The following is an 18,896-nucleotide window of genomic DNA, read 5'->3' on the forward strand; positions in this document are numbered from 1 at the left end:
ACGTTATGACATAACATGGCCAAGCCTATTTGTCACTGTTGTCGCCCGCCCCAATATGTAAATCGTGTTTTTTTAATACAATATCACAAGCTATATAAATAAATGAATACATATACAGTATATCGCCAACCTCCCCACAATATAGTGATAATTATCGTATATTGATGTTTGTATATCATTATTTCCCTCACATAGTTCCATTTATAGCAGTACTTCTAAATAATTTTTTCTTATAAGAACGAAGAAAATATTTTTTGCCCCTCCAAACCTTCTCCACAACTATATATTTGTCAATAATGTTAGTACACTTCAACTCCTTGTGCACTCTGAAAATGAGCGACACTGCTACCTACTGTAGTGGATGTGCAATTACACTTCATTGTAATATGGCAAACAAAACAAAAAAGTGTTCCCTGGGGTTACACGTGCCCCTCCTGGCATCGCAGCATGTCTCCCCATTTGAGAAGGGTTGAACTATAGGAGAAAAGTACTGCAATTCGAATTATTACTCAAGACTAAAAAAAAAAAAGCCATCATGTTGTGTGTATGTGACAATTATTACTGTAATCTGCGAATATTAGCCTTGTAAAAAATGGTCAGCATCTGTTTTCTTTGAAATAACATTTACACGCTGTATTATTCTGTGCTTATAAATTTATTGTCAATATTTTATGGGCCCCAGCTCATAAAAGTAATTGCTACTGAGCTAACTCCCAGCCTGCTGGCCTATGCGCCGCCCCCCTCCGGAGCTCCTCCCCTCCCCGTGTGTGTATCAACTCTGCCGGGTGACATTAGCAAGAGGGGGCCGGTCTGCGTGTACGGACGCACGGAGCTCCGATTACGACAACCGTTTTTTTCCCCCATCTGGCTTTTCGTGTTCTTTGATTGTTAGTTGACGATCCGACGCAACAGTTAAACGGCGTAGAGGGTTTTGTTTCAAAAGAGATTACAAAAAGGTAAAGGCTGCTGCTCGTGCGGTTTGGTGGACGAGCTGCGATCTTGGCAGCGGGGGAGCTTGACTCTCATTGCGGGGCTTGGACGACGTAGAAGCCGTGAAGGTGCGACGAAGTGTGCGGACTGGAGGACATGGAAAGCCGATAGTTGGTACGTCGCTTTTTGTTGTTCTTCTCGCCGGATAATTCGAATACTAGTGTTCGCTGACAGGAAGCTAAGCTGTGGTGTTGCAACAACAAATAGAAACGTCAACGTAGCTCAGCGTGACATTTTCTGCTCGAGAGCAAATTGACACTTTGCACCCGCTCCTTCGATAAGCAACTTCTTGGATTGCCTATCGACTCTTGACAACAATAACAACAACAAACGCCATTAACTGTATGTCGTTCCATAATTAACATCAAAACAACTATTTTAAATATTATGATTAGTCTAGCTTTGAAACAAGCCAACCACCTCCTAAATTTCCATCACTTGATGGTGACTCTTCACTTTTGTTTTACATTGATATGTTATTGCCATCCATCCTTTAAATTTGTATTACTTGAACTTTACTCCATTCTACTTTGTTCTGTTAAGGACTACCTTTATTTTATTTTTATTTTTTTTACCATCCTTCCATCCATTATCCTCATCACAAAACTTCAAATTTGCTTGTAGGAGACTGTACTCATGATGTTGCTGATCCACTGGTGAAATGAGACTTTAAATATCTCCTCTTATACGTATAACCGCTTCACATAACAGCGTATGTCGGAATGGGGGTTGGGGGGGTTGTTGTGCATAGGAACCTGGGTTAAGAACCACTTGTATTTTACCTAGAAGCTGTATCTGAAGGTAAAGGCATTTTCAGAGTTCTATATTCGTTTTTGTCTTTTTACAACAGCGGAATATTCCAAAGAACTTAATTGCCTACTTGCCTTCGGTGTTTGGAGCAGTTGCAGCCATGGATGCCAGCTGGAGGAACTGTTTCGAGGAGGAGCTTCTGTGTCCCATCTGCCTGAATGTGTTCGAGGAGCCAATCCAACTGCCATGTAAACACAACTTCTGCAAAGGTTGCATCTCGGAGGCGTGGGCCAAAGACAGCGGCGCGGGGGTTCGCTGCCCCGAGTGCAACCACGAGTACGACCAGAAGCCGTTACTGGAGAAGAACTTCAAGCTGACCAACATCGTCAAGAGGTTCAACGTGTTGGACTCTGAGAAGTCCCCGACGGCACTGCACTGCGTCCTGTGCAGACGAGGCCCGCCGCTGCCCGTCAGGAAGGTGTGCCTGCGCTGCAAAGAGCCCTGCTGCCAAATACACGTGCATACGCACCTGCAGCAGCCGTGCGTGGCGCCCGGCCACCTGCTGGTGGACGCCGAGGAGCTGAGCGCCTGGACGTGTCCCAGCCACGACGAGTACAGGCTGCTCCACTGCGAGGAAGAGCAGCTGGCTATGTGTCCCTTTTGCTGCATTTCCCATTGCAGCGCCCAAAGACACACGGTCTGCGACGTGGACACGCAACGCATGCGCATGCAGGTAAACGACTCAAACGCGGCTAACCTGGTCATCCACACGCCTTTTGCGTTAGCTGAGGCTGTGGCGGGTCCATCGGAAGTGAGCGTCAAGTTTAGATTAACTTGGGATTTCTTTACCACAGGTGCAATGTTTATTAGGACGGAAACAAATTATGATGAATCATATAAGGCGAAGATGCATAGGCAAGCTTCTTAGTTTGGAAGTCAACCGTAAACATTTCTTGACAATAATATATTACATGTGACCTCACTATTTTAAACATAACATTCTGATTGATATTACATTTGTGGGATATAAGTAATGCAGCAAAATCCAGGGGCGGCCATTTTGTCACTTGCTGTCGACTGAAAAGGACATCTCAGTGCTCAGCCAACGACCAATCACACCTCACCTGTTTTGTGAAGCTCAGCTGTGATTGGTTGTTCACTCAACAGCAACTCTCAAAATGGCCGCCTTCTGATATTGACAAAAACTGCTGGATTTTGCTGCTTAACACCACATATAACATATTATTGTCAAGAAATGATTAAGGTTGACTTTCCCTTCAAAGATCTTACATTAGGTATAGATGGCATCTCGAACATCCAGTAGACTGTGATGTGATTGCTCCGCAATGTGTTTTTTCCAGAGAGCTACACATCTTATTTGTTCTGCCCTGTCACCCTATTGAAAAATAAGACCGTTTAAAATCAGATTTTTGGGACTCTTTGCAATGCAAGGGCAAGGGCAAGAAAAGGGGATTTGTCTTGAGAATCCGTCTGGTTTTAGTGTCCGACCTATGTATAGGGTGACCTACGTTTTCCCTTTCCCGATGAGTAGGTCGCAGGCTCACATAAAGTTCACAGAGAACCAAATTAGATGTTTTTTGGTGCAAATTGGGGCGGGGAGCTCTTATTGTGACAAAATATGTCTGTTCAGCCCTTTCCACAGCTGCTCACCACACATGCATGCGCACACACACCCGCCATCTATTCTCTCACAGCTGTATGTGCTAAACGGTAAACGGATCCGTCCAGGATTTGCTGCTCCCATTGAGCGCGGATATCGGCTCGATTCGTGTGAATAAGTCCTCCATGGTGTAAAACCTACGGCCCCTGGGCTATATACGGCCCACCAGAGCATTTGATTTGGCCTGCCATGCAATGAAAAAAATAACCTAAGTGGAACTTTTGGGAAGATCTAAAATGGTTGTTGTCCGAGAGGGAGCTGTGGTCTATTTTGGTAGAAAACCTTTAAGATTCCTTTGGCAGCTGTCTTGTTGCTTTTGGGATAAACAAAGATGGAAATACCAACGTGACTGTGTTCATATCGTTGGTTATCTTTGGCTCAGTGGCTCCGAAGGGAGACTTAGAGAGTGGCCTGATACAAGAAAGGCCGAGTAATAAAAGACTAATGTCATCCCAGGGACTGATGGAGGAGGAGTCCTCCCACGCAACCTTACCTTGCTTTTCTCAGCAGGAAACTGATCTCCCCCCCCCACCCCCAGTATCTTGTCTGCAATGAATCAGTTTGTTGGTTGACATCAGCTGTCTGTCGATTGTGAAAGAGGCTCTCTGTTCATTGACCCTGAGGCTTTGCGTTTCACCTGGTGGCTGTGCGGATACTTTAATGGGACAGTGGGGAAAGTGACCATTGTTGGATTTAATCTTGATAAAGGTAAGCTTTCACACTGCTTTGGAGAGGATCACCAACCAGAGAGTGGCCCTTGTGCTCTGTTTCAGGCACTTAACCAGACAAAAGGAAATGGCAAAAGACAGAGGATAGCGGTTCCCATTTTATGATGCCAACTCGACAACTAACTCAGTTCCCTAATACAAAATGTCCTAGAATGTCAAATGGTCTTCTCTTTAACAAGGTTAGGTGGCAATCAGTTCCACGTAATGCCATCATCAATATAGGAAGTAGGGATAGACCGATTATCGGCGCCTTAGCGAATTTTGGGTTTTCATCAGGATTTTAAGATTTTCACAGAGAGTTTTTACTTGTCGTAAAGACATTTTGAACGTGTTCAGACAAAATTGAAAGCTTTTACGGACCCAGATGAAAACCCCAAATTAGCTACATTTGCATGCACCTGTTGCTTAGTAAGATACAAGTAACTTTACTTTTATGTATTTATTTAAATTTTCACTTGATAAAAGGCGGTTCTGACACTTGGAACTTATTACACTTTTTTTTTTAAAGGATGAAATTAAAAATAAAAAGTGAAAGTTTAGCATTTCATTTATGTTGAAATTTTGGAAAACTTTTACAGTACAAACCTTTAGGGAGCTATTTCTTTTTTAATTTACCTTAACGCATGCTGATGACCGTGGAAGCTCCCTGCAAAACTTGTCAAACAGCAATTTGTTTCAAATACCGACAGACTTGTGAATGCACTCGTCATCACTGAGATGAGTCGCGGTGTTGTTGTAGTCGAGTCTAGTGGCTTGTTGTCGGCAGCTGAAGAGGCCGGTTGCCGTGATACAACGTTCGCTGGAGACCGCAGGAATGTCCTCATTCTCTCCCATTTTTTGGGATCCAAACGTTCTCTCCTTTTTTGTGTTTCTCACTTCCATTCAGCACTTCCCCTCTCAGAACCCGCCGCTCGGCACACAGACGCGACAGTGTGTCGCTGCCGCAGAGGCAAACGACGATGACCGGAGCGATGCATGTGGCGAGCGAGAGGAGGAAGCAGAGCGGGGCTAGTCAGCGTCTCCTCCCCCACATGCACATTAGATCATCCAGCAGGCTTTGTTCGTTGCCCTCTCTTAGGTTTGGCGCACAAGTGGCTTTTCCACGCACTCATTAAAGCGTGTCCACCATGCTCTCTGTCATCAATCAGCCCGAGACTGTACATTGATTTCCATCTACAGCACTAAACCAAGAAGGATTCAATTTAGCTGTTCAAGCCCTGTGGGAAGCTCACAGGAAGTGGGACGGTTCCCAACAGTGGACAGCTGGGGTCAGGTGGATCTCATAGCAGATTGTTTGCTGTTGTGCCTGGCAGCAGTTGCTTCTTCTGTCCGCTCGGGATTTTGGAGGCGGGAACTCATGTGACTCATAAGATTCTACTCTTCAGGTTGCGTACATTTTCAAAAATTTAAAAGAGTGCCAAAATATTGCATTTTATGTCATATGAATTCGCATGTATAATGCAACCTACGGTGTTCCACAGGGATCAATTGTGGGGCCTCTGCTGTTTTTTTATTAAATCTGCTGCCCCTTGGGTTCCATTTAAAAAAAAACTGGTGGTTGTTTTAAAGTGCTCTACAAATCTAGAGTCTTTAAGCAATTCTAGTCCAGCACAATTGGCTATTTAGTAGTGCTGTCAAAGTTAAAGCATTAACTGATTAATTAATTACAAAAAATTATTGCATTAATCATGTATTAACGCAGATTAATCGCACTATTAATTTTGACCATAGATGATCCTTTAAGCGTGACAGCGGGGATGGCTACGTTTAAATGTTTGCGCATCACATTTAGAATATTTGTTCATGTCAAAACATTGAGGTCATTTTAAATTATGCAACTAATTAACTGATTAGAAAAAGGATGAGCGTGTGCAGTGGATCCAAAAATGTTGAAGCCGTCCTCATAACATTAATTGTCAAAATAATTAACACACAAACGGTGCTCTTCAAATTTGGCTGGACAAAAATGGTGATAAAAAAATACTTTTTTTACTAAGCAACTAATCATGATTAATCAAAATTCCAAGATGTGATTAATCTGATTAAAAAATGTAATCTTTGCTCTAAAATACTCGTGACTCAACTTGATTTTTTTGAGATATGAACCATATTGTTCCACCTTTTTTGTTGTTGTTGCTTTGCCTAGCTAACGTTGTATGGTGGGAGTGTACTGAACTCATCACACCTGACAATAAGCAACAATTTGGCAAATAGTGAAGAAGACGTACAATATAACAATACTCAGTCATGTGCTCTTTATCCTCTGCATAGATCAACAGATATTAGTGCCGTACGGATGAGCTCAGAGAAGAGTTGAGATGTTATCAATCTCACTTGAGTTTTTCCTGGTATAGGAAGATATCAAAACATAGCTGACGAAGCATTTTACACACCACACAGCAAAATCACAATCCAGATCATAACAGATGGAAAGCAGAATTTGTTGATGGGGTTTAGTTTGTGGTTCCTTGTATTATACACATTTGTCCGTCTCTCCTTTTGGCCATCGCTACAGGCCGCGCTAATGAGGCAACAAGACAGACTGGAGGGTCGTGTTCAGAACATCGACGAGCACGTTGCCAAGCTGGAGTCCGACAAAATGCTGATGAAGGTACACTACGCTGCACATCATGCTAATCTGGAGACAATAGTCAACGTCTTCACATTCACGCTCGAACAAATGTTAACAATTCAACAAACAAACTACAATCGTGTTGCAACATTGATCTGCCTCATTTGATCATCTTGCCGCCATTTGCAACATGGCGTCCCGCCCATTCTCCACAGGACGCCGTTTCGGACCTGAAGGAGCAAGTCAGAGACCAGTACCAGAGGATGCACAGCTTGCTGGAGGCCAAACAGTGTGAAAGTATGCAGATGCTCGAGAGAGCGTTCAGCTCATACAGGAGGAAAAACTCCCAGCAGGTTTTGCAGCTCAACGAGAGGCGACAGCAAGCAGAAAAACTCCTGAGCTCAGTACAAGCCTTCTTTCAAAGAGCCGACAACATCAACGTTATGAAGGTTCTCCTTATTTTTTTTTTCCCCCCAAGCAATAACAGATCCTAATTTAGTTTCTGTTCTAGTCAAGATCAAGAATGAACATGCTTTGAAGAAGTAGAAGGAATGCCACTCTGGCTTAGTCTTTCTGATCTGATTTCATTCATGTCTTTACTTAAAATGCCAACATGATTCAACAAACAATAGTATTTATTGTATTGATTGTAGGGCTGTCACTATTTTTAAATAGCATCATTGCATAATCTAACAATACCCCCCACATTCTGCCCATGAAACGTTTTTTTAATTTGTTTTTATGTAAGATTATTATTATATATTTTGTTGTTAATCAACTAAGGTTGTACGTGATTTGAATTGAGTGGCTCTAACTACTAATTATTATCTTCTGTGCTTGAGCATTATTAAACACAAACAAAATTAGCCTATGCTAAACGGTTAGCAATTGCAGCTAGTATCAGCGCGCTAGCGATGACCATTTACTGTAAACACGAACTACCATTTAGTTCACACATACATCATTAAATCTACATTACACGTTATAATGTTTTAAAAGTCACTGTTACAGATTATTCTTCAACGATAGTCCATGAGTAAACGAGTACAGTTGCCTGCTAGCTAAACCATTTTTTGCTTTTCTTATAATATAATACAATAGTATCCCAGATTGTAATTTCTTTAAACATGAACATGTCAGCCATGAAATCAATACTTTTGCTAAGGTGACTGAGTCAAACATTTGTCTTGACAATACAGAAGTAGATTTTCTATCCAAACTGACTTGTGCCTATTCTTTTCTAGAACACAAAACCTTACCAACTACTAATTGACAGGTAAGTTTTCCATTTGTTTTTCTCCGACACCAGATAGAATTGTTAGTATTTTGTTTTAGCATCAGAAAAATAATACAACATGATAAAACATCATAGTGCATTTGTTTAAATTGATTGAAAAATAAATTGGGTGTTTCAATTGAAATTTGATCCTTTCAGGTCCAATTCGCAGCTGAGCAATTCTGTCCCTCCACTCTCAGTGGGACAAATCAGCGCACGTCATTTCTTCGCAGGCCTCACATCACAGGAGAAGAATCTGCGCAAAATCCTGGAAGGTAGGGTGCATTATTAGGGGTGTGCCCCAAAAAATTATTCTCATTTAGTACGATTCAGAATCGATTTTAAATGTCCCCAAACCGATTTTATTTAAATTATTTTATTACAAAATAATTTAAATAAAAACAAGGGCAAGAAAGTAAAACATTTTTTACTTCCTTGCCCTTGTTTGTGTGTGCCTTTTATTGGGAGCGCTGTTCATGTTGTACACAATTTAGCCACTTAGGGGCAGTGTGGTTCCACACGTTTTGATACACTGTTAAGTTGGAGCAATAGAAGGAAAAAGTCATAATCAAGTTATTCCAATAAAAGTTTTTTTTTTAAGCGTAGGAAGAGGATATGCCGGTGAGTAATGTTAAGATGCTTCTCTGTATACATTCCTGAAGCGTTTTGTATGACTAGCCGTTCTGTTGAGTGATAAAAGTGCTGCGAGTAGCGCGCTAGTTAGCATTAGCGAGTCAGACTGGATTCTTTGTACATCTATATAAATTGAAGCAGAAATCATTGTCAATCAAATCATTTTGATTAAAAAATCATTCTGAATCGTGTGATAGTCAAAGATTCCCACCCCTTAATTATTATTTTTTTTTTATCATAATTGGCAAGTAATTCTTAGGATTGTGTCCTGTCATTGTCAGAACCTGTCAATGAGTCATCCATCCTTGAGGTAGTCCAGACACATTTGAGCTCTGTTGGCGCTCGCTCAGGACTCAATAAGAGGAAATACGGACTGGCTTTCCTGGAGAGTGCCACAGAAAACTCCACTTCCCAGCATCCTCCGCCTTTGCTCTACACCAACAAAATGCCTCTACTCGCTGAACCCGACCAGCGTGACTCAAACGTATTCTCCTCTGACGCGCTGGGTCAGAATGCTCAGTCTGGTCAAGGCCACAGCCGCTTCCTGGACACTTCGGACCATCACGTGGTGGGCCAACACTCGGCGGCCATTTTACCAGCGCACCTCGGCGGCGGGGGCACATCCCAACAGGCTGTGTACGAAGGGAGGAAAGTCCTGATGTGCTCCAGGCCTGCAGCCGCTCGACACCTTTACCCGTCGCACGACTCATTCGGGCCAATCAGATCTCAGGAGTTTGGCTCTCTACCTGCCAGCCAGCCCTTGCAGCATTTACCCATGAGGGGACTGATGGAAGCCTCGCAGGCTTCCAGGCGCTCTGACTATTTTGGCCTGTACAGTCAGTCTGCGAGCAAGCATTACGGGACCAAGTAGCAGTAGCAACGTCTACAGCTTTCTTTTCTTTGACAGTCAACTCACATTGACATCATAATGTGGATAATACAGTTTAGTAAGCAGTAATGGAAAAATGAAGCCTCACGTAAGCTTCATGTCGCACTTGTGATATATATTTTCTTACGCCTCTAGATGGCACTCTTGGTTTAAAGATGCAGTAGACATGTAATCACTTTCCATTGCACTAGCCTTTATATTTAAACCAAGTGCACCATCTAGAGGAGTAAAAAAAATTAAATAATCGCAAGTATTTCATGATGCTTCATTTTCCCATCAGTATAATCCCAAATCAATGCAGTCAAGTGTATGCCCCCCCCCCCCCAAAAAAAACTGACCAGACATCAGTGCCTAAAAAGACGTATACAGTAGGGATGTTAGAAAAAACCGATTCGGCAATATATCGCGATGTTACAGCGCACAATTCTTGAATCGATTCGATTCGATATGCGACCGAATAGATTTTTTAACATCAATTTTTTATGGGAATATTCAACAAAACGTCTTACTTAGGGTTACAATTCACACATTAAGCATGGAAGAATGTTATATTAATGGAACATTAAGCCTTAATATTTTATTTCAGTGCTGTTCAAACATGAAACAGACTGCAACCTGTTTGGTAAATGCAGTGGCTCAGTTATAAGCCTACATTTTCATACAAATCTTACAGTGTACATGTACAAGTTTACTGATTAGTATTTTCTAAATTTGAGTTTAAAAAAATCGCAATAATCATTTTTTTGATTTGTATCGGGATTAATCGAATCGAATCGTGACCTATGAATCGTGATACGAATCGAACCGCCAGGTACGAGGCAATTCACACCCCCAGTATACAGTATGCTCTTATTTTGATGTGTTAGCTGCTGAAAGCATGCAAGAAAGCTCTTATGCACTCCAAAGTCCATGTGGTTTGAAACTAAGACTGGACCGCAGATACTTGTGAGATTTTTAGTACATTTGTAAAGGTTTAAAGAAACCAAAATCAGTGGAAATGCGGAATAAACATTCAGTGGGAGGGGATTTCCTTCCTTAGCTTGTGTGTTTTAGCACATGTGATCATCTCCAGATTTAATAAGTGGAGGGCTGATTATTTTTTGATGATGACTGACCATGTCCTTGAAGTGACAAGTAACGGAGTTCAGAAATAAATTTGCAACAGATGACACCACAGTTTTAAAGGAGAGCTGGTGGGTATGCTTGCTTTCAAGATTGTATTTTGTCAATATGTTTGTATGTGACACAAAACGTATCTTTCTTTCTGCTGCAGTATCATTTACTCGCAGAAGAGTGGCAAAGCATGCTCATGATGTCTGCATAGACGTAGATAGTACGCTCATCTACTTATGTCACTCATCCTTTCATCTTCAGCCCTGCACACAGTGATGAGAGGGGAGGACAAAAAAAATAAGAGCATGACGTCCGTCACTTATAGTCTATCAAATATTTTTCCATTGTGGCTTTTTGTGTCCTCTCTCCATTCCAATTCAACAAGAGCAGGGATGAGGTTTTCTGATTGGAGTGCGACATTCAATCTATATGAGGGAGGAGTGGGCTGAGCTGATTTTGTTACAGTGCGACATCAACCTGACACTAGAGTGCACGTGTGTCTGTCTATCAGCCCATTCTGTACACTACAGCTCCTCCAGTCTATGTTATTAATAAACCCTACAGTAGATATTCTAGGGGAAGATGGGGTTTAGTATTATGGTCTATTGAAAGCTGTGTAATGTGCCAAAATTCATCATTTGTAGTTGTGGACCGCAGTTTTGGTCCTCCATACCCTTGAGCTTTCATTTCTGAGAGGAGGAAAATCATGTGATATGAAGCCAATGTATTAAAGCTCTGTGTTTAGGGTGCAGTATTCATACACTTATGTGTAGTTTTACTGCATATTGTCAACAAACTAATCTTTTTTTTGTCATAACCCGATCAATAAAGCTTCTTCTTTTTTTAAACACTTTCGCCGTAAGTTAGCAATTTATAAAAGCAAATGTACACAAAAAAACCTACGTGCTATGGAAAAAATATTTCACTTACGGGACAGTGTGTATATATTAGTGCCATCTAGTGGTGAAGTAATAGAATGCAACAACCTAAGCACGCATACTACAGTACCTCAGAGAGACCACACTTCGTTAACAGAAATAGTGGTTTAAAATGTCAGCCACCATAACACCTACGATTATATCAATAAACTTACGTTGATGATACAAGTTTCTTTCACATTATTGAAATTAGTAGTGTTTTTAAAATCCAAATATAAAAATTGTACATAGAAAAATATAAAAATTGTACACACAAACTCCCTTTAACACCAAATCTAAGCATTTTTCTTCTATAAAACACTTTAATTTTAACAAGAAGCAATCTGTTAAATGTTACCATAAGTAAACAAATTGTAAATGTTGCAGTAAACTAAGCTATTTTCTATTAAATTCCACAGTAATAAGCGGTGCGAACCGCAAGGTTAAGATGACAAAATGCTTTCCTGATGCATTCATTCATTAAGAACACAAAATCCTTTCATCTTAAGTGTTTGACATTTTATGTAGAAAAACTATTTTCAAACTACCAACTGTGTTTGATGAAATGTGCTTGTGATTGAGAAAAGTCACTGATGTTGTATGAACACAAAGACAATTAGTAATCTACCGGTAGCTACAACAGACATACCTGCTCATCAATGGGGGTGCCTCACTATTATACAAAAAACAAGAGATAACATTTATAGCAAAAACAGTTCACATCCACAGTTCAGTCATGAGCTGTGAATAAGCGCTTGAGAAACTGATAGTGATTCACCCAAGCCGTATGTTGGGCTGCCCCTGGGAATACAACTGATGTGTTTGTGAATATCCCGTGCCAACGTGGCCAACAGTGTCCGTGAATTCTTTGCTGAAACATATCAACGGGCGAGGGCTAAAATCCCCAAGTGACACGAGAGTTACTGCAGCTGCTTGTTCTTCTTCTTTGCCGGTTTGATAGGGCTGACGTCGTCCTCTTCCTCATCTTCGTCCTCTTCCTCCTCCAAGTCTGACTCTTCAACCTCTGAAGCTGAATGTTAGATAAAGGCAAAATCATTTGGTTGGATTCTCATTTGCCTGTGCCATTTTGACATAATTGCCGATGCGGGAAGGCCCACATACATAATAAGATTTGTGGCAATGGCAACAATTGCTTTTGACACAAAGGGGCATAGACAGGTCACCGATAAGGTTTTTTTTCAGGCCACAAAAAGTGAGGGAACACCAATTCAGTTGAATAGTTGTTGTTATTTTTGTTGCTCTGAGGCTCTCCCTACAGTTGTTAATTAAAACAAAATCATTTCATTATTTTTCTTTTACATTTACAAGAGGTCCTCAATTTACGGTGACCCCAACATAAGCAGAATGACCAGAACTAAAACATGGATGCACACAACTTTATGGCGTGAGGACAGAACGCAAGAAAAAAGCTGTGTTACCAATAAAGTAACTTTACCAATAAGGTGCAGGCCACTGACGGTCACTGGTCCTGAGCCAGCCTTGAGACGGACAGTCACTGGTGCTTTGAGCTCAAACTCACCCAAACTCACCTGAACAAAAAATGGACACAAAACATTTTTATGCTATAAAGATTACTCTAAATTATTAACATTAACCATCCGCAATGTTTATTTATTATAGAGCTTTTATTAACAGACAGGCTAGACAGCCCTAATTAACAGACTCAAATAGATGCGGCAGAGTTATTCGTTTCTACTTATTTCAACAGATGATACGAGAGTAGAGAGGATTTGAATAATATGACAAAAAAAGCACAATAATTAATTAAAAATCCACAAATAAGCAAAACCTCAAATGCCTGACTGCGAGTATTCAGGTGTTGACGGTATACTTTTTCTTTTCATTTTCCTATATTTAAGTGCATTGTGAAAGTTCAAATCAAGCATAATGTGACTTAAAAGAAAATCACCATTGGAAGACAGCCAATGTGAAGGTTCGCAATGGGCACTGAAGTTGTCTTTCCTTGGTGGTTCATGGCTGTCACCTCCACCACGTTATTCTCTTCTTGGGCGCCTTCCCCCAAACATACCTGTAGGACCACAAGAAGAGCATTAAATAATATTGCGTACAAATTTATTTATGCATTTTTAGGCATCTGCTACCGTTCTGAACTCAATGAAGTGCTCCAGGTCATCATCCTCATCTCCCTGGAAGCAGAAGAAAGGAACTTTGGAGGAGAGCTCGCAACCTATGCAACGCACACAGTAATATAATGCAAAGCGTCATAACACTTATCATTCGTGGCAAAATCACTTACAGATATTGAGGTTTAATATTAGGAACCGTTCGCGTTTTCCAAGACCACGTGTGCGCCGGGAGATAAGCTAACAAACGGAATTCTGCATTTATTTTCAACTGTTTTAAAATTCTCACAGAACAGGAAGCTCTCCATCTTTGTTTGACCCGCAAATGGGGCGTGTGAGGTTTCTTCGTCAGTGAAAGACATTCTGCGGGGATGAAAGTGCCGCAGAGAGGTTTGTTGACAACACGTTGAGCCAAATTTACCTTCCACGGGCAAAAAAAAAAGTCGCCGGATTATTGCGTAACGTGACGTCATCACGCGCGCCACGTTCCTATCAACTCCCTGTCGAAAACCCCGGCAAATGTTTGACTCCACCCACGTGGCTTCTCGACTTCGAAGCGCCTTCTTTCTAGCCTAGCAATAGATTTGTGCTTCATTCGAGGAAGTTTTCCACAATATCATTCTCGGGAGTTTGTGAACTCACAAATACTGCGAGAATACATAAAACAAAGGGGGGGGGGGGGGGGGTAAACTATGGGGTATATGACTTCCGGGTGTCACACACCGGCGCGCTGTTTCCGGTTGCTGTTTGCGACGTATGGGCTGAGCTGAGACGCCCAGTTGGGGGGCGCTGTGGTTGGGGTATGAGTGTTGGGACTCTGCCTGTGTGTCGCATTAGTGGCCGAAAACGGCGTGAGTGTATGACTTGCGCCGTTTTTGAAAGATGAAGCCCAGATTCCCATAGCTCTGCGTACGATTGATCATTTTTCAAGAGCCTCTGGTCTACAACTAAATTTAAATAAATGTGAATTATGTGCACTGAAAGAACAGCCTCTGCAATTATTATATAACATAAAAGTTAAAACAAAAGTTAAATACTTGTGGATTACTCTAAGAATAGACACAAATATTTCTGAAAAGATGAATATTTGTGATAATATCAACAACTGCAAACTTGTTTTGAATCGATGGTTGCAAAGAGCTATCTCGATTTTTGGGAGAATATTGATGACCAAGATGGATAGTCTATTAAGATTAATATACCCGGCGTATTCCCTTTCCATACCACACAAATTGATTAAAGTAATTGATACTATAAACTTCAATTTCATTTGGAAAAATAAATGTCATTATATAGGCAAAAATTATATGATAAAAAAATTACGAAGATGGAGGAGGAAACCATAACCATGACCATGACCATAACAAACACCATGTTCAAGCACAAGGGTGTCCATATGTGCACTTGGCACCAGGACACCCTAGGCCGCAGTTCGATGATCGACTTTGTAGTCGTGTCATCGGATTTGCGGCCGTATGTGTTGGACACTCGGGTTAAGAGAGGGGCGGAGCTGTCAACTGATCACCACCTGGTGGTGTGTTGGCTCCGATGGCGGGGTAAGATGCTGGTCCGACCAGGCAGGCCCAAACGTATTGTGAGGGTCTGCTGGGAACGTCTGGCAGAATCCCCTGTCAGAAAGAGGGGACCGGAGGGTGTGTTCCAACTTTAGAGGGATCACACTCCTCAGCCTCCCGGGTAAGGTCTATTCGGGGGTGCTGCAGAGGAGGATCCGTCGGGAAGTTGAATCTCGGATTCAGGAGGAGCAGTGTGGTTTTCGTCCCGGCCGTGGAACAGTGGACCAGCTCTACACCCTCAGCAGGGTCCTCGAGGGTGCGTGGGAGTTCGCCCAACCAGTCCACATGTGCTTTGTGGACTTGGAGAAGGCGTTTGACCGTGTCCCTCGGGGAGTCCTGTGGGGGGTGCTTCGGGAGTATGGGGTACCGGGCCCCCTGATACGGGCTATTCGGTCCCTGTACGACCGATGTCAGAGTTTGGTCCGCATTGCCGGCAGTAAGTCGGATTTGTTTCCTGTGAGGGTTGGACTCCGCCAAGGTTGCCCTTTGTCACCGATTCTATTCGTAACTTTTATGGACAGAATTTCTAGGCGTAGCCGAAGCGTTGAGGGGGTCCGGTTTGGTGGCCTCAACATTGCATCTCTGCTTTTTGCAGATGATGTGGTGCTGTTGGCTTCTTCAAGCCGTGATCTCCGGTTCGCAGCCGAGTGTGAAGCGGTTGGGATGAGGATCAGCACCTCCAAATCCGAGACCATGGTCCTCAGTCGGAAAAGGGTGGAGTGCCCTCTGCGGGTCGGGGATGAGATCCTGCTCCAAGTGGAGGAGTTCAAGTATCTTGGGGTCTTGTTCACGAGTGAGGGTAGGTTAGAGCGGGAGATCGACAGGCGGATCGGTGCAGCGTCTGCAGTGATGCAGATGCTGTATCGGTTCGTTGTGGTGAAGAAGGAGCTGAGCCAAAAGACAAAGCTCTCGATTTACCGGTCGATCTACGTTCCTGCCCTCACCTATGGTCACGAGCTGTGGGTCAGGGTAGCCGGGCTCTCCCTTAGAGATAGGGTGAGAAGCTCGGTCATTCGGGAGGGACTCAGTGTCGAGCCGCTACTCCTCCATGTTGAGAGGAACCAGTTGAGGTGGCTCGGGCATCTGGTTCGGAAGCCTTCTGGGCGCCTCCCTGGGGAGGTGTTCCGGGCATGTCCTCCCGGCGGGAGGCCCCGGGGACGACCCAGGACACGCTGGAGAGACTACGTCTCACGGCTGGCTTGGGAACGCCTTGGGATCCCGTCGGAGGAGCTGGCTGAAGTGGCTGGGGAGAGGGAAGTCTGGGCTTCCCTGCTAAAGCTGCTGCCCCCGCGACCCGACCCCGGATAAGCGGAATTGAAGACGGAACGGAACGGAGGAGGAAACGCCATCGATTTTGATTCTATGAATGGTATATTAAAACTTAAATGGCTGAAATCGTTGCTCAACAATAATTGCTCTATTTGGCATCACATACCCAACTTGATTTTTGATAAATTGGGAGGAATTTGCTTTCTCTTAAAATTTGATTTTAAGTTGATTAAATTACCGGTGAAGCTTTCTGACTTCCATCAGCAAGTACTCTTGTACTGGAAACTAGTCTTTAAACATAATTTTACACCACACAATAGTCCAATATGGAATAATTGATACATAACCATGGATAGAAGATCTTTTTTTGTTGTTGTTGCAAAGACTGGTTTTCCAAAGGTATATGGGCGGCTGCCCATCTATTAAATGACAAAGGAAGTATTTTACAATAAGATGGTTTTTTTTTTGTGAGAAATTTCAGATCCAGTGTACTAGAAGAAATGCAATCAAATTGTGAAAGCTATATCGTCATCTCTACTGACTATGGCTCAACAAGTTATGTATTATTCAAACATTTGAAGAATCTCTGGATAGAAAGTATTGATTTTTGTAATCCTAAATGCAATAAAAAAAAATTAAGATGGTATCTACAAAAATGTAGTTGCTCGATCCCTTTTTTTTTTCTCTGAGAGAGCTCAGTATTGTTCATTCGGTAATCTTATCGATTTGACATGTCATCATCATTGTTCTCTCCCCCCCTTTTTTTTTCTTTCTTTTTTTGTATGTGCGTGTGTGTGTGTGTGCTCATTAATTCACCTAAAACCTATTAAAAATCCCATATTGTTCACCTAAACCGAATACTTCAGAATCCCGTTAGAGTTGTGCAGTTGTCAGGAGACCCGAGGAAGGATTAAAGAAAAGACCGGCCGGAGAGCAAACCCAGGAGCCAGGAGCGCCCCCCACCCCCATACGGCCCGCGCCCCAAGTCCAACGCAGCAGAACGGGGCACGGCAGCCCCGCCACGCCCGCCAGGCATTCCACCGGCCCACTGCCCCCGCTCCATTGGTCGATATTCAGAGATTTTTCCAGTTAACAAGAATTATTTTTTTTGTAAATAGTAAGAGCTACAAATATTTATGTGGTAAGTCAGTTGTTGTTAGGTCACCTAGCAAACACAAGTTTGGAGATAAAGGTATCCTACAGTCCAAGATAGCGGAAAGTTTTTCTAAGACTTTAGTCCAGAAACACATAACCGGAGTACATAACCATAAAGCATGAAAATAAGTGTCTGTAGTGTTTTGTAAACACTGGAGACAAATGTCGGAGTCTGAGAGTCCCATTTTCTTCATCATATATTGAGTAATGTATGTTCTATGAATAATTTTATATTGGATAAGTTGTACATTTGTGTGTTTTGTCATTTTAAATACGTTTTCACAAACTTGAATACAAAAGTCAGATTCCGGAGCTATAGACAAGTCTGTCTCCCATTTCGAGATGGGTAAAGACATTTGATCAGTATGAATATGAAAGTAACTTATATATTTTTGAGAGGTTTTTTGTTGTTGTTGGAGAAAGCTTGGTAATATCTTTAGCTAAAACAGGCGGTTGGAGCGTACCCCGAAGTATTGGAATTTGTTTCTTTATCATACTTTTAACTTGCAGATCATGTAAAAAAATTCAGTTTTTTTATTTTGTATTTTTGGAGCAAGGATGTATATGATATAAACATATTATCTGAGAAGAGATGGTGGAGATGTGTAATTCCTTTCTGCTCCCACACATTCAAATAAAACGATTGGTTAAGTTGAAAGTCGGGGTTATTTCATAGGGGAGAAAGCCCGCAGGGCTCCAATTGGGCTTTGGTCATTTCTAGTCAGGGTGGCGGAAATCATTGGGTTTTTAAAACAATTGTGTTGCTTAATCGATGTTGTAATAAAGAGTAAATCTAAAAGTCTGAGGTTATTACAATCCTTCTGTTCTAGTTCCAGCCAACAGTTAGTATCTCTGTTGGGTTGTGCCCATAAAATGATATATTGTAGCTGGTTAGCTATATAGTAGTGCATAAAATTTGGTGCCTCTAGACCTCCTTTGGATTTATTTTTCTGAAGAGTAGATTGACTAATCTTTTTTTTTTTTTATTCCAGTAAAATTTTGTAACGGCCGAGTCCAACAACTGGAACCAGTTAGACGTAGGTTTAAATGGAATCATTGAGAAAAAATAGTTTCTTTTGGGTAAAACTTTCATTTTAATAGTGGCTATTCGTCCTATTAGAGAAATGGGACGATTATTCCAGCATTCCAAGTCACTATAAATGCTATCCAGAAGTGGAGTAAAATTTTTAATGAATTACATCAGTTAATTTAGGTGAGATTTTTATGCCTAAGTATTTTAAATT

The 18,896-nt window shown here is 42.0% G+C and overlaps 2 protein-coding genes across 3 annotated transcripts; one reads left to right on the forward strand and one right to left on the reverse strand.

Moving 5' to 3' along the window:
* The first annotated feature begins 784 nt into the window (after positions 1-784).
* trim8a (tripartite motif containing 8a) lies at positions 785-11,474 on the forward strand. Of its 2 annotated transcripts, none has more exons than XM_086093379.1 (7): positions 785-1,104; positions 1,841-2,473; positions 6,665-6,760; positions 6,937-7,170; positions 7,966-7,997; positions 8,157-8,272; positions 8,912-11,474. In XM_086093379.1, the coding sequence occupies exons 2-7, from the start codon at positions 1,901-1,903 to the stop codon at positions 9,499-9,501; spliced, it is 1,641 nt and encodes a 546-aa protein (XP_085949505.1). In that variant the 5' UTR covers positions 785-1,104; positions 1,841-1,900; the 3' UTR covers positions 9,502-11,474. The 2 variants fall into 2 exon arrangements, with proteins under 2 accessions (XP_085949505.1, XP_085949506.1); XM_086093380.1 differs by having other exon boundaries at positions 1,893-2,473.
* A 372-nt stretch (positions 11,475-11,846) lies between these two features.
* On the reverse strand, positions 11,847-14,160 carry npm3 (nucleophosmin/nucleoplasmin, 3). The gene is made up of 5 exons (XM_086093381.1): positions 13,944-14,160; positions 13,673-13,758; positions 13,480-13,599; positions 13,006-13,099; positions 11,847-12,579 (listed from the first exon to the last, which is right to left on the reverse strand). Exons 1-5 carry the CDS (start codon positions 14,125-14,127, stop codon positions 12,470-12,472), a joined length of 594 nt encoding a protein of 197 aa, XP_085949507.1. The 5' UTR covers positions 14,128-14,160; the 3' UTR covers positions 11,847-12,469.
* Positions 14,161-18,896: the final 4,736 nt, after the last annotated feature.

The sequence above is a fragment of the Leptonotus elevatus genome, chromosome 13 (assembly GCF_054856555.1).
Source record: "Leptonotus elevatus isolate MCC_2025b chromosome 13, RoL_Lele_1.0, whole genome shotgun sequence".
Taxonomy (NCBI): domain Eukaryota; kingdom Metazoa; phylum Chordata; class Actinopteri; order Syngnathiformes; family Syngnathidae; genus Leptonotus; species Leptonotus elevatus.